Raw genomic sequence first — 15,888 nt, 5'->3', positions numbered from 1 at the left:
TGATTGGGTTGGATACTTACAGTACATAGTCTACTTACTTACTTGTGCCTTTGTGGTGGAGGGGCTTGAGTTCCCCAAAGGCCCTGAGAGCTATCCTGGGGGTGAGGAGGGGGCCCTGGTAACAAGGTCCTCCAGATGGTTGGTTGGATGTTGGTCTTTCTAATGATCCCACTATGTACTAACTAGACCATGGGCTCTCAAACTTTTTTGGCTTCTTGACCCACCAATGACATTGTCTTTTGTGACCCTGGCGCAAAAAATATACAGCCTAAAAATATATAATTTTGGCAGTGAAGAGAATTGCACATTTCCTGCAATTCTACACATTTAATCATGGAGCTGAAATAAAATGTTGCAGTTTTAAAGCCACATTTTTTCCAATTCTATACATTTCGCCATCGAGCTGAGAGAACATTTAGCAGTTACACTCATATCCTGCAATTCTACACATTTTGACATGACTAATGGTGTGTTCTTATGCTCAAACATTATAACAAAATCAATGGCGATTGTCTAGCTTTTATTTTGTTGATTGTAAGTTCTCAAAGGCCATAGGCTATAATTTTAAAATATATAGTCCATTATCTTTTCTGCATATGTTCTAGTTAGTTTTAGTGGTTTAAATTTACACTTAAAACATTTTTCTATCACAAAAATGTATTTGTGGAATACACAAAAAATGCAATTCCGCAACCCACCTGGACCCCTGCCTCGACCCAAAGTGGGTCCTGACCCACAGTTTGGGAACCACTGTGCTAGACTAATTATTGACAATATGCAAACACTTTCCTGTGGCCTTATGTTGTAATGGGGATGCAGATGATGAAGTTGATAAGTGGCTAGCTAACAGCTAGCTTGAGTCTCCACACACCTGGTTGAACGTGGTTTAACGTCTCAAGAACAGTACCCCTTTGCAGGGCAGTGTTCCTAATATTCTTAGTTCCACAGGTACAGACCAAAACCAGCAGGGGGATGGCAAAACTACTCTGCCAACGTTCTGTCTTTGCAGGCAAAGACGCCCTCACTTCAGGCTGTGCTCAACGTTTTTTATTGGCATTTTCACCCAAGGGCATCTGTCTCAACCCGGTGCAAAAACAAAAAACACTGGTCCTTAGTAGTGTTGAAATGCCCAGGGTTAAAAATCTGACTCAGAGGGGAAAATACATAAACTTTTGTTTTATCCTGGAGTCACCCTGAGATGTGAACTCCTTCTGTGGTTTAGATTTACAGAAAGAAAAAAAAAATCTAGAATTTCCAAATAAAAACCCAAACTGAAATACAGACTGAACTTTAAAGGACATAATAAGGTCATCTTACAAAAAAAAACACACAACTAAATTGTTATTATCAAAAGTGAATCACTTTAATCCATGTCTCATTCAACAATTAATCCAGTTCACGAACCAATTCAAACTCAAAAGGCATCCAATTTGCTACAGCTAGTTTTGACATAGAATACTTTCATGGTCATGGGTGACTGGGTACAGCTTATATTTTAAAACGCTCATGGTTATTGCAAAAAACACTGGGCAATCTTTCATTGAAGAGAGAATACATTATTGGTCGTACAATACAAGGACATTAAGATTTTTGTTATTGTTGATGCGGTTATATTATTGCACTCTCTTCCCCTGATCAAATGAATGAATGGTGAATTTACATATCACATTGCACAACAACACATTAAACCATTTCAACTGGCATACTCAGACTGGGTGTTCACAGAAGGCCACTTAAATCACATTACGGCAAAGTCTGAGACAACTGTATGAAAGGTTGTCACTACAGTGTCTAACAGAGTCTCTGCATACCAGATGGCTTAAAAAAAAAATCTGGGTCTGTATGTGTCAAGGGTCTCAGAGTTGGAGTGCTGATCTAGGATCAGGTCCCCCCCCCCCAGTCCATGTAATCTTACCGTTGGGATCTAAAAGGCAAAACGGGTTTTAAATCAGCACTCCTTCTCTGAGACGCTTAATACAGAACCATCTATTAAAGCACTGGAGAGTGCTGCCAAACCTCTCATTGCCGGGAATCATTTGGAGAACAAAGTGAAGCAAATGTTTCCAGTGTACCATGTAAAATAAAACAGGAGTAAAAGCTGATTGTTCTGAACTGTGAATGACTCCTTTAACTGATTTCTCTTTAAATATAATCCCCTCACACACACACACAACTGGTCATGGGTTTCTCTATTGAAATATTCATTAAGAAAATGCAATACCGTCTGCACCAAGCAACCTAGGCATTAAAGTGGAGCTGACAGCATTTTAACAACATGAAATCTTATTAAAGTCCTGTTCATATACACCCCCAGGAACAATTACACCATTTTTTTATATCAATTTTTATTTTTATTTTTTTTAACATTTTCTGGCAAGCGAGCACTTAGATATGGTAATTTTCACATTTGTATAGAATGTTTGGGAATGACGTAGAGTAAGGCATTTGTGAAAATTCTATAGCAATATAGAATGGGAAAGTGTCTGTGTGTTTGGACAATGAGTAGACACTGCAGTAAATAAAACCTATTAAAAACACCTGTCTCGTCCAGGACCGGAGTCTACACAGACTGGTGCGCCAATCACAGCTACAGTAGGCCTTTATGCAAATAAGCAATTTGTCACAGGGCCCTGCCATCATTTACTTTGAACTGGACTGTGTGTTTACAGGCAGTAGGACCTGCCATCATTTACTTTGAACTGGACTGTGTGTTTACAGGCAGTAGGACCTGCCATCATTTACTTTGAACTGGACTGTGTGTTTACAGGCAGTAGGACCTGCCATCATTCACTTTGAACTGGACTGTGTGTGTGTGTGTTTACAGGCAGTAGCAACAGCGCGACTTTAGCTCATTAGAACGCATTCGCCAAAAGCCACAAAATACACCTGCATTTATTTCTGCAAATAAATGTATGTACATACCACAGGAGTCTTCTTACATTTGGGAACTTTACAGTCATTGATCAAACAACCATGAAAAAGGTAGTCTCTCTACCTCAGTTATGCACATCAACAACAAGATCAACAACTAATGCTAGCCAGAGCGAGATGAGCTAAAATCTAATGAGGGATCATTAGATAAACCCTCTCAAATGATTTCAGCTAGTTGGCAGTCATAATTGCACTGATAAACAAAAGGGAATAGTAGCCTGCTCACTGTTCTGCAGCCTGCCTGCATGCTTGTCCCAACCCAGGTTTTGACAACTGAATGGGAATTTGCCTGCCTGTCCATTTGATCGATGCCAAATACATTTGATTGACAACTAAGGGTGCGTTTGTAAATTGCTTCCCGTGTGTTGGTGCACTCTGCATTCATACATTTGGAGCGTTGTCAGATTGTCTGTAAATTCCGAGCGTTAAGTGCAGTGTGCGCTCTGGACGCTCCGGCCGAGGAGGAGGGTTGATCCCAGCGTTCCTCTACCGCAGTCAAGCACCCAAGCTATCTCTACTTCGACACAAATGAGAGAACATCTCACGCTGACCATCTTACGCACCCTAGCAAAGCTGGTTAGGCTGTTTTCATGTTATCTAGAGAGTTAGTGACCAACTGTGCTGCTGGCAACAATTGAATTACGTGTTTTGCTTACGTTTACTGACACGGTCATATTCAGCTGGTGTTACACGTTCGTAAATTCATCAGTTGTTCTGCGCCCTGGCACACTCAGACGAGAGTGCTCTGAAATCGGAGTAGATAGCCAGAATGAATTTACGAATGCAAGATATATGCTAACTGGATAACAGTCAGCATAGCTAGCTCAACATGGCTAGCTAGCAAAGCGATTCACATTTCTTGCTAGCTAACCAAATGACACCTGCATCTCTAGCCACCAAAAAACTGAGGGGAAAAAGTCGGTCACTCACTCACCCAATGACTTGACATTCTCCCAATACCTCCCAGAAGCTAGCTAGCTAACGTTTGGCTCTGTGTTTTTACCTTGCTAAATAAATAGATATGCTAGCCTATTAGCCACATCATGACTGACTTGTGATCACTGCCCTTGCTAGTTTGAATATATTGACATTCCCAGCTGTTTTTGTCCAAAATATTGAGTCATTGAAACAAACCAAGCAATCCCGAATTGGGTGGAGGCAGCAAACAGTGTACCAGGCCAGCTGTGATTTACAACCTGATAGCAATTTTTTGGGACTATATTAATCATGCATTGAACTATATCCATTTATTCTGACAATGCCTTACTGTACGTCATGGATTTTCTTGTCAAATATAACCTATTTTTAAAACCTCTGACAAGTTGGTTTTGTAGCATAAACTGGGAATTGTATATTTTTTACTGATATGATTGTCTGTTTCATATCTGCAAAGTAGTTAAAATGCTGTCAGTTCCACGTTAAGGAGTATGTTTGAGGGATAATATAAGTATGGTTATACAGGTGGTGGGTTAATGGAATCATCAACAAAAATCCGATGCTCGTCTCAATTAACATAAATACAAAATGGAAGGTACTTTAAGACTTTTCTCAAAGCTGTTTGGTTGTTGTGAAGTTTGTTTGTGTTTCATCATTAACAGGTTTGGAAGAATAGAACTCCATGGCACTGAGTGGTTAAAGATTCCCCACAATGTGGCCTGGTAAAGGTTAGGATCCCCAAGCAGTGCTTCTACTACTACTACTACTACTACTACTGCTACTGCTACTGCTACTGCTGCTACTGCTACTACTACTACTACTATTATTACTACTATTACTACTATTATTACTACTACTACAGGGCTCTACGGTGACCTTTGGTGCACACGTGACAAGGAGCACGTGTGCACCAAAGTTGAAACATTTTGCAGCACACAAGGGAATTTAAGAGCACAATAAAAAATATTTGAAGTAACAAGCCATTTTCTTTGTAGTAATGGTGCAAGCATGACTGTCATGAATCTGCGCTCAGTGTATTCTCCATGGCACTTAGGGGCTGCGGTACAGTGAAGCAATCATTGCAACAATTATCTAGATGATTTTCACACAGCAAAATATTTAGACACATATGTGAGCAAAATGGTCGCCCTGTATCACTACTACTACTACTGAGGCCATTATACACTACACGACCAAAAGTATGTGGACACCTGCTTGTCGAACATCTCATTCCAAAATCATGGACATTAATATGGAGTTGGTCCCCCTTTTGCTGCTATAACAACAGCCTCCACTCTTCTGGGAAGGCTTTCCACTCGATGTTGGAACATTGCTGTGGGGACTATTGGGCGATTTAGGCCTGGCTCGCAGTCGGCGTTCCAATTTATCCCAAAGGTGTTCGTTGAGGTCAGGGCTTTGTGCAGGCTAGTCAAGTTCTTCCACATGATCTCGACAAACCATTTCTGTATGGACCTCGCTTTGTGCACGGGACATTGTCATGTTGAAACAGGAAAGGGCCTTCCCCAAACTGTTGCCACAAAGTTGGAAGTACAGAATCGTCTAGAATGTCATTGTATTCTGTAGCGTTAAGATTCACTGGAACTAAGGGGCATTGCCCGAACCATGAAAAACAGCCCCATACCATTATTCCTCCACCAAACTTTACAGTTGACCCTATGCATTGGGGCAGGTAGCGTTCTCCTGGCATCCGCCAAACCCAGATTTGTCTGTCGGACTGCCAGATGGTGAAGTGTGATTCATCACTCCAGAGAACGCGTTTCCACTGCTCCAGAGTCCAATGGCGGCGAGCTTTACACTACACCAGCCGACGCTTGTGTATGGCTGCTTGGCCATGGAAACCAATTTCATGAAGCTTGCGACAGACAGTTATTGTGCTGATGTTGCTTCCAGAGGCAGTTTGGAACTCGGTAGGGAGTGTTGCAACCGAGGACAGACGATTTTTACACTACGCGCTTCAGCACTTGGCGGTCCCATTTTGTGAACTTGTGTTGCCTACCACTTTGCTGCTGAGCCGTTGTTGCTCCTAGACATTTCCACTTCACAATAACAGCACTTACAGATGACCGGAGCAGCTCTAGCAGGGCAGAAATATGACGAACTGCCTTGTTGGAAAGGTGGCATCCTATGACGGTGCCACGTTGAAATTCACTGAGCTCTTCTGTAATGCCATTCTATTGCCAATGTTTATATATGGAGATGGCATGGCTGTGTGCTCGATTTTCTACACCTGTCTGCAACGGGTGTGGCTGAAATGGCCAATTCCACTCATTTGAAGTGGTGTCCACATACTTTTGTATATATAGTGTATCTCGATGAGGTAAAGTAATGTCAAAGAAACGTCATTGTAAAAACATTAGGCACACACATGGGTTACTGCCATACACACCTCGACATTCACTAGAAAGCTGCCAACAATAAAGCGTAACAGGTTATCTGAGCGTCATCCTGGAAAATAGCACTTCTTTGTTATTGTAAAGCCATTTGGGTTTTCAAGTCCCATCTCATCGTTGATCACTTACTCTGACATTCTGTCTAAAGTCTCTCTGAGTTAGAAATAACTAAGTAGGCAAACAGTCACGGAATAAGTCCCACTCAATTGTAAATTCATTGATAAAGCAGCGTCAACACAGAGCCAGGTTTGGAGTGTAAGAGTCACCAGGATACACCATCAAGACATCAGTCAACGTGCTAAGGGCCCAGATAACAAAGTTCCACTTGCAACTAACGTTCAGTTGTAAAGATACAGTATCCTCTTGGCTTACTGAAGTTGGACGTACAGGCGCCCTCTTTACACCATGGACGTCTTCAATACGTTTTAGAAGCCGTGTCTTTGATATTTACTGTCCACTCCTGGGGTTCACGAATGGTCAAAGTCCAGACAGATTGGGGCATGATATTAGGGCCGGGACGATACAAGTATCGCAATATTGTTTCTATGGCAAAAATGAAAACACAAAGCAGACCAAACTCGTTAGTCCTTTAAACACCTGCTGTATGTAAAATATTGTGAGCTATAGATAGAAAATAAATAAATGTGACTCTGGATGAAAATATAATGACGTTTGTTTTCAACATTAGGGCTGTGTCCTAACGAAGTTAAAAAGCGCTTTGTGTTTTGTTTCTTTGCCACGATATTAACGAGTATAGAGATACCGGTATCATCCTGGCCCTACATAATACCCTTGACCCCTAACTTCTCTGTGGTCTCCTGTGTTTACGGGGTCACATCTGTCCCTGAGCCTGGGCTCTCCTCTCCTCTAGGCAGCGACACACCCACATGGACACCACCTCCGCATTGCCATCATCGTAGAGCAGGATGAAGGCATGGTCCTGCAGACAGAGAAGGTAGAGAGATGGAGAGAGATTAATAGTGTCTCAGGTATGGATCCAGTGATTAGAGTATACTGTACATAGGTCACGACCAATGGAAAAGCCAATCTCTCAGAACATCTGGGAAAATTACCACATTGGTCAATAAAAACACACTGAACTAAAAATAATCTATTTATTTTCCTCTTAGAAAGGAGATCAGTTCCGATCTCCTTTAGGATTTTTGTTTAAATTATTTTCAAGGACAGTCAGAATTGACGAGCGGGAGCGTCCACCAGAGCTGTTACCAGAGAATTGAATGTTAATTTCTCTACCATAAGCCACCTACAAAATCATTTTAGAAAATTTGGCAGTACGTCGTACCGACCTCAACCGCAGACTACAATTATGGCGTTGTGTCGGTGAGAGGTTTGCTGATGTCAACGTTGTGAACAAAGTGTCCCATGGTGGCGGTGGGGTTATGGTATGGGCAGGCATAAGCTACGGGCAACGAACACAATTCCATTTTATCGCTAACAATTAGAATGCACAGAGATACCGTGATGAAATCCCGAAGCCCATTGTCGTGCTATTCATTCGCTGCCATCATCTCATGTTTCAGCATGGTAATGCATGACTCCATGTCACAAGGATCTGTCCACAATTCCTGGAAGCTGAAAATGTCCCAGTTCTTCCATGGTCTGCATGCTCACCAGACATGTCACCCATTGAGCATGTTTGGGATGGATTGATGTGTACGACAGCGTGTTCCAGTTCCCACCAATATCCAGCAACTTCACACAGCCATTGAAGAGGACTGGGACAACATTCCACAGGCCACAATCAACAGCCTGATCAACTCTATGCGAAGGAGCTGTGTCACGCTGCATGAGGCAAATGGTGGTCACACCAGATACTGACTGGTTTTCTGATCCACGCCCCTACCTTTTTTTAAGGTATCTGTGACCAACAGATGCATATCTGCATTCCCAATCATGTGAAATCCATAGATTAGGGCCTAATGAATTTATTTGAATTGACTGATTTCCTTCTATGAACTGTAACTCAGTAAAATCTTTGAAATTGTTACGTTTATATATTTTTCAGTATAGATACTTAATAACAAGGAGTGGCTGGAGTATAACAATGGCAGGGAGCTCGATCACAGTTATGTACTGGGCCGTACGCAGTACCCTCTGTAGTGCCTTGGAGTCGGATGCCAAGCAGATGCCATACCAAGCGGTGATGCAGCCAGTCAAGATGCTCTCAATGGTGCAGCTGTAGAACTTTTTGAGGATCTGAGGGCCCATGCCAAATCTTTTCAGCCTCCTGAGGGGGAAGAGGCGTTGTTGTGCCCTCTTCATGACTGTTGGTGTGTGTGGACCATGATCCTTAGCGATGTGGACACCGAGGAACTTGCAGCTCTCGACCCGCACCCCTGCAGCCCGGTCGATGTGGATGGGGGCGTGCTCGGCCCCATTTCCTGTAGTCCACAATCAGCTCCTTTGTCTTGCTGACGTTGAGGGAGAGGTTGTTGTCCTGGCACCACACTGCCAGGTCTCTGACCTCCTCCCTATAGGCTGTCTCATCGTTGTCGTTGATCAGGCCTACCACCGTCGTTCCATTTGCAAACTTAATGATGGTGTTGGGAGTCGTGAGAGGCCATACATTCGTGGGTGAACAGGGAGTACAGGAGGGGACTAAGCACGCACACCTGAGGGGCCAACGTGTTGAGGTTCAGGGTGGCACTATGGTGTCACCAGAGAGACACATTCAGTCAGGACAATAACTGCTACACCAAGACTCCAGCACAAGGCTTCCCATAATCAATCAACCAATGCTCAAACCATACAAACACCAAATGCATATAATCCTAACCATATAGTCCAACTAGCACTGTGGAGATGGTGACAGAGGTCACATGACGTGTGACACATCAGTGACAAGAGCACCATGCACTGATACAACCTCATCTGGAGAGCCATGTGTCAGCGATGACCTCCGCCGGTTCATACAGGGGTCAAGGGTGAAAGTGTTGGGGGTTGTCACGGAGACGGGCCAACGGTGACTGACCGCTACATTTATTCGGTGTGTCGAGTAGAGGGACAATTAGATAAACGACCAAAGCCACCGCTCTTTAAATGGACTTGTCACCCCTGGTTTCCCTGACACAGGACCTTCACTAACAGGCACTAACAAACACAGCGCAGTGTTAATAAGAGTCCAATCTGGCCAAGAACAGGGGATATAAGGACCAGGGACCTTGTGTGGGGGACAATGAATTTAGCCAAATAAAAAATGAATGTAAGATAGATTACAGAGGGTAACATTGGAACAAGGACTTGATGGCGTTGAGGTGTTATATACAGTAATGTAAGTGTAGTTTGTATAAATACAATATTTCAATATGTTTGGATTCTGTCAGATATTTTACGTTTAAAAGGCAATGTTCTGCAACCTTATCCCAAGTTAGACCCCTAAGACCCGTAAGGTAGACGCATAACTGGCAGTCCAGTCTGACGGGTCCGTTCCGCTCAGATCCACTCCAGACAGGGCCGGTCCACTCCAGACAGGGCCGGTCCACTCCAGACAGGGCCGGTCCACTCCAGACAGGGCCGGTCCAGTCCAGACAGGGCCGGTCCAGTCCAGACAGGGCCGGTCCAGTCCAGACAGGGCCGGTCCAGTCCAGACAGGGCCGGTCCAGTCCAGACAGGGCCGGTCCAGTCCAGACAGGGCCGGTCCAGTCCAGACAGGGCCGGTCCAGTCCTGTGTCCAGTGAGTCTGAGGGACTAGGAGAGCCCCATCAATCCTGGTGTCCTTCTAATGGGCAGCTGGGGCTAAGATAGACTGAGGTTAATTACTCTCATATCAGTGTGTGTGAGAGAGAGAGAGCTGGAGTGGACGCTCTTGGATGCCCCAATGTTCTGGGTACCCATCTCATCAATCATTACTGTGCCTGTACAGAGAGAGAGAGAGGGGGGAGATGGAGGGAGTAAAGGGAGGGAGAGATGGGGTCCAGAGTAATGTCTTTAATATCCAGCTCCTGCTCTCTCTCCACCTCTGCTCTCAACCCTAACCCTAACAGACTGGCCACGTCTGATGGAATCTGACCTGAATGAAGGGGGGGGGCTTGGCTTCTGCCCTTTTAATACCTCATAGACAAATACACACAGACGTACGCACACACACCCAGTTTAAAGACAGACATGGAGAAAACCCACTAACTCGGACAAAGTTATTATTGGAATCCCAGTTGAGATGGTGTCATATTCAGGCTAAAATTAACACACGCGCACCATGTTTTTTCAAGGCCAGCTAAATCTCCACTATGCGTGGACAATAAAGCTTTTCTAAATGTCACACACACACACACACACACACACACACACACACACACACACACACACACACACACACACACACACACACACACACACACACACACACACACACACACACACACACACACACACACACACACACACACGTCAGGGCCACGCGACCCGCCATTAATTAAAACACCTGCCACCAGAATTAAGCCGAAAAGCAGGAGGACGTTATTAAGAGTCAAATGGAATAAATACTCTTTAGTTAGGTCATTTAAGGTGCTACAGCTTTACCTTGCCAACGAGCCGCGTGGAGGATAGAGGGAGAAAACTCATTTCAAAAGTACCACTACATTAATCACAGTCTCAGCGCATCAAAGTGGGATAATCACCTGAATGGGCCGTTCAAATAAAACTGCCACAAATCCCAGGGGAAATTCTACCTTACTCTTTAATTGTTTGGAGTTCTTTGATAGGCTTTTTAATCGAAGATTAATTTATGCAATTTTAAATAACTTCTACATATGATTAATAAGCTTGGAAAATTAAACGGAGTCGGAAGCAATTATAACATGTGGCTGGTCATCACCTCATTAGACGTTGTTGGAGGAACGCGACGCAGTGGATGAGTGTGTGTGTGTGTGAGAGGGGTGGGGAGGGAAAGAGAGAGAGGAAGACAGACAGAGAGAAAGGTTGAAAGGTCAGAAGAGTAACTAGGTCTTTACAGATTTGCATGCTAATCTCCAGCTCCCACAAGGAAACTGACTGGCAGACGAGGGAGGTGTGTGTGTATGACGAGGGCTCCTTGAGGTGACATTTTACTCCAGTACTTCCACGAAGTGTGTGTGTGTGTGTGTGTGTGTGTGTGTGTGTGTGTGTGTGTGTGTGTGTGTGTGTGTGTGTGTGTGTGTGTGTGTGTGTGTGAGAGAGATGGATTCTATATGAGATGATCCGTTACTCCAGTACATCAACTTAAAAGAGAGATGCGTTACATGGGCCAAACGGCACCCGTAGAGATGGCTAAATACCATATCTACCTAGAGCCTATGCTGAAAGGGAGCTGGCTACACTAACTTGTACGCTTGTAGTTATTAAACACGGACTTTCTTGTCATGATGAGGAAAATGAGACTCAGGGAATATTCTCTGGGCAGCAGTATGATGATTTGACAAGCCTGGAACGGTTTAAATTCTATGACACAGAGAGTAAAAACAGCTGCCATTAGGCTTTTAAGAATTAGAATTATGAACAAGAAGTTAGCATTATATAAAATATGTTTGCATGGTTATGCTCAACTGGTAAACACAGCCCACTCCCCCAAATCCAGAATGTTCTAAATTCTCCTATTTCACTTTGTGTAGTCTTCCTGAGTAAGAAGCCTTACTATGTTCAGTGTGAGGCCCTAGGGGTCAAATGTGATAAGAACGGCCCCGGTGTTAAAGTGTCGACACAGAAATGTCTGAGACGCTGAGAAAACCTTCCATCTTGCTAATGTGTAAACAAGTGGAGGAGACTGGAGTCCTTTTAAAATCCTGTCACACGCACGGGTCCCAGTGGTGACGCGGCGTGAAGGATGGGACTTTAAATCTCAGTTCTCTCTCTCTTCTGGGGCACCACAGGAGTGCTGAACCCTTCCACCTCTTTACACCCTTAACAGCCCCTGCCGCACCTTCCAACCCCCCCAAACACACACTCAGATTACTACACTCAACAGTCATTTTTACATGGGGGTGTCTGCAAGGTTTTGGCAAGTGGAGGCGGTCAGGGTCCTTGATGGAGTTGGGGACTGTCTAAGACTCGACACACACAACACACACGCACGGCCCCTTTTGTCACAGACCAGGGGGCTCATCTGGCACCTCTGGGTAGGGGGGTTTGAACGGGGCCGGGGGGGTTGAAGGAGCCGGGGGGGGGGGGGTTGCGTTAGGGACAAAGGTGCTAAAAGGCTCGTTGACAATGAGGGCCCTCCGGTGGGGAATAGAGGAGAAGAAGAGATGTCAATCAAGTCACAATCAGAGACAAGGGGATGGTGGGAGGGGGTGGATCAGACACACACACACCTCAAAATGGAAAGGGTGAGTACAGAGGCCCCTTACAGCGTTACAACAGCTCTTTACAAAAACGAGAGAGAGAGAGAGAGAGAGACAGACACACAGAGAGACAGGCATTCATTGCAGGGAGGAAGGAAAGATGTATTTCAGAAGTATTACTACCAGGTCAGACGACACTAGACTAGAGCATGGTGGAGCCCTGGTAATTTCCTGGGAGAAAGCCACTGGAAAGTCCTCAGTGTCTGGCCCAGTATGTCATGGGATTATGAACACCTTGATAGGATCTCATGAGGTAATGTCCTCCTAATGAAAGATGCATCAGTGGAAGGAGAACACACTGGCACTTTCCTGACAGACATAGCTGTTGTGATGCAAGTTGTGAAGACATTATTTACAAAGAGGGACCTTCACACACCACACACACACACACACACACACACACACACACACACACACACACACACACACACACACACACACACACACACACTTTACCGGTTGACAGACCCTCTGCCCTGATGTTGACCTGATAACAACAGAGGAATATTGTTGAATCGTCATTTGAACAGGTTCTTTCTCTTTCAGAAATGTTATGTCTTCTAGTTCTGGGTTGGCCAGTTAGCTCAGTTTAGCTATGAAACATATCAGCTGTGGACACCTGGACTTAAAGTCAGCCGTTATTACGACTTGTTATAACACGAAGGCCGGTTTCCCAGACACAGATTAAGACTAGATCAGACTGAAAAGCACTTTAAATGGAGTAACCCTACTAGAATGCTTTTTATTCCAGGACTCGTTTTATTAATCTGTGTCCAGCAAAACAGCAACAAGTCTCTCTCTCTCTTCCCGCTCTCTCTCTCCTCCCTTCCTCTCTCTCTTCGCTCTCTCTCTCTCCTCCCTTCGCGCTCTCTCTCTCTCTCCTCCCTTCCTCTCTCTCTTCCCGCTCTCTCTCTCCTCCCTTCCTCTCTCTCTTCGCGCTCTCTCTCTCCTCCCTTCCTCCCTTTCTCTCTCTCTCCTCCCTTCCTCTCTCTTCGCGCTCTCTCTCTCTCTCCTCCCTTCCTTTCTCTCTCCTCCCTTCCTTTCTCTCTCTCCTCCCTTCCTCTCTTCGCGCTCTCTCTCTCCTCCCTTCCTCTCTCTCCTTCCTTTCTCTCTCTCTCCTCCCTTCGCGCTCTCTCTCTCTCCTCCCTTCGCGCTCTCTCTCTCTCCTCCCTTCGCGCTCTCTCTCTCTCCTCCCTTCGCGCTCTCTCTCTCTCCTCCCTTCGCTCTCTCTCTCCCCTCCCTTCCTCTCTCTCTCTCTCCCCTCCCTTCCTCTCTCTTCTCCCTTCCTCTCTCTCTCTCCTCCCTTCCTCTCTCTCTCTCCTCCCTTCCTCTCTCTCCCTCCTCCCTTCCTCTCTCTCTCCTACTTTCCTCTCTCTCCTCCCTTCCTCTCTCTCTCTCCTACTTTCCTCTCTCTCTCCTACCTTCCTCTCTCTCTCCTACCTTCCTCTCTCTCTCCTACCTTCCTCTCTCTCTCCTACCTTCCTCTCTCTCTCCTACCTTCCTCTCTCTCCTACCTTCCTCTCTCTCCTACCTTCCTCTCTCTCTCCTACCTTCCTCTCTCTCTCCTCCCTTTCTCTCTCTCTCTCCTCCCTTTCTCTCTCCCTTTCTCTCTCTCTCCTCCCTTTCTCTCTCCTCCCTTCCTTTCTCTCTCTCCTCCCTTCCTCTCTTCGCGCTCTCTCTCTCCTCCCTTCCTCTCTCTCTCCTTCCTTTCTCTCTCTCTCCTCCCTTCGCGCTCTCTCTCTCCTCCCTTCGCGCTCTCTCTCTCTCCTCCCTTCGCGCTCTCTCTCTCCTCCCTTCCTCTCCTCTCTCTCCCTCCCTTCCTCTCTCTCTCTCTCCCCTCCCTTCCTCTCTCTCTCTCTCCCCTCCCTTCCTCTCTCTCTCCTCCCTTCCTCTCTCTCTCTCCTCCCTTCCTCTCTCTCCCTCCTCCCTTCCTCTCTCTCTCCTACTTTCCTCTCTCTCCTCCCTTCCTCTCTCTCTCTCCTCCTTTCCTCTCTCTCTCCTACCTTCCTCTCTCTCTCCTACCTTCCTCTCTCTCTCCTACCTTCCTCTCTCTCTCCTACCTTCCTCTCTCTCTCCTACCTTCCTCTCTCTCTCCTACCTTCCTCTCTCTCTCCTCCCTTTCTCTCTCTCTCCTCTCTCTCTCCCTTTCTCTCTCTCTCCTCCCTTTCTCTCTCTCTCCTCCCTTCGCACTCTCTCTCTCCTCCCTTCGCACTCTCTCTCTCCTCCCTTCGCACTCTCTCTCTCCTCCCTTCGCGCACTCTCTCCCCTCCCTTTCTCTCTCTCCCCTCCCTTTCTCTCTCTCTCCCCTCCCTTTCTCTCTCTCTCCCCTCCCTTTCTCTCTCTCTCCCTCCCTTTCTCTCTCTCTCCTCCCTTTCTCTCTCTCTCCTCCCTTTCTCTCTCTCTCCTCCCTTTCTCTCTCTCTCCTCCCTTTCTCTCTCTCCTCCCTTTCTCTCTCTCTCCTCCCTTTCTCTCTCTCTCCTCCCTCCCTTCCTCCCTCTCTCTCCTCCCTTCCTCTCTCTCTCCTCCCTTCCTCTCTCTCTCCTCCCTTCCTCTCTCTGTTTTGTGTCCCTCTCCCCTCAGGCCCTTCGTTCTCCGTGATGAGGCACGAGATGAGGTCACGGCCGCGTGCCTCTGTGGCGAGGGTCTGATTGTCTCACGCGCACCCCCCCCCCACCACCGTGTACATATTAACAGTCTATATACACATTCCATCTGTATGTTAATGCAGACTGCCACAGCTGGAATCCCCACTACAAAGTGCCGTCGTTCACTAATAGTTATTATCTTCACGGCCTTATTCCTCCAGGAGAGCCGGTGGAAGACACGGCAAATTGTGTCTCTTTACGATTATGCCTCCGTGGGCTCGCTCATCAGCTTGGCATGGATGGTGGATGAGGATGGGACGCGGCTCCCTCTGATTATTGATATGGCTTTTATTGACGTCATTCCCGCTGTGGGGTTTTATGGTATGAGCATTAGTGGCTGTTAGTGATGCTGGTGTCCTGGGATATGTACAGTCTGTTTGGTTGTTGTCTGACTGTCTGTCTGACTGTCTGTTTGAATATGGGATGTCCTACTAACTAACTAACTGATAGAACTAAACTAAGCAGAGATCAATGCATTCTCTAAGAGAGGGAGAGAGAGAGGGGAGAGAGAGAGAGAGAAAGGGAGGGGGAGAGAGAGAGATAGAGAGAGAGAGAGAGAGCGAGATACAGAGAGAGAGATACAGAGAGAGAGAGAGAGAGAGAGAGAGAGAGAGAGAGAGAGAGAGAGAG

At 45.9% G+C, this 15,888-nt stretch overlaps 1 protein-coding gene across 4 annotated transcripts in view; it reads right to left on the bottom strand.

The window, feature by feature from the left end:
• Window positions 1–1,341: 1,341 nt before the first annotated feature.
• map2k5 (mitogen-activated protein kinase kinase 5) overlaps window positions 1,342–15,888 on the bottom strand; it is a 100,460-nt gene continuing 85,913 nt past the window's right edge. For all 4 annotated transcript variants that reach the window (XM_071400667.1, XM_071400665.1, XM_071400666.1 and 1 more), the window contains one exon: window positions 1,342–7,218. In XM_071400667.1, coding sequence (XP_071256768.1) covers window positions 7,111–7,218 — 108 coding nt within the window. In that variant the 3' untranslated portion in view covers window positions 1,342–7,110. The remainder of the gene's footprint in view (window positions 7,219–15,888) is intronic.

Source organism: Salvelinus alpinus, chromosome 5 (genome assembly GCF_045679555.1).
Source record: "Salvelinus alpinus chromosome 5, SLU_Salpinus.1, whole genome shotgun sequence".
Classification (NCBI taxonomy): Eukaryota; Metazoa; Chordata; class Actinopteri; order Salmoniformes; family Salmonidae; genus Salvelinus; species Salvelinus alpinus.
Note: the sequence above shows the minus strand (reverse complement) of the source record. Positions and strands in the feature narration are given on the sequence as shown.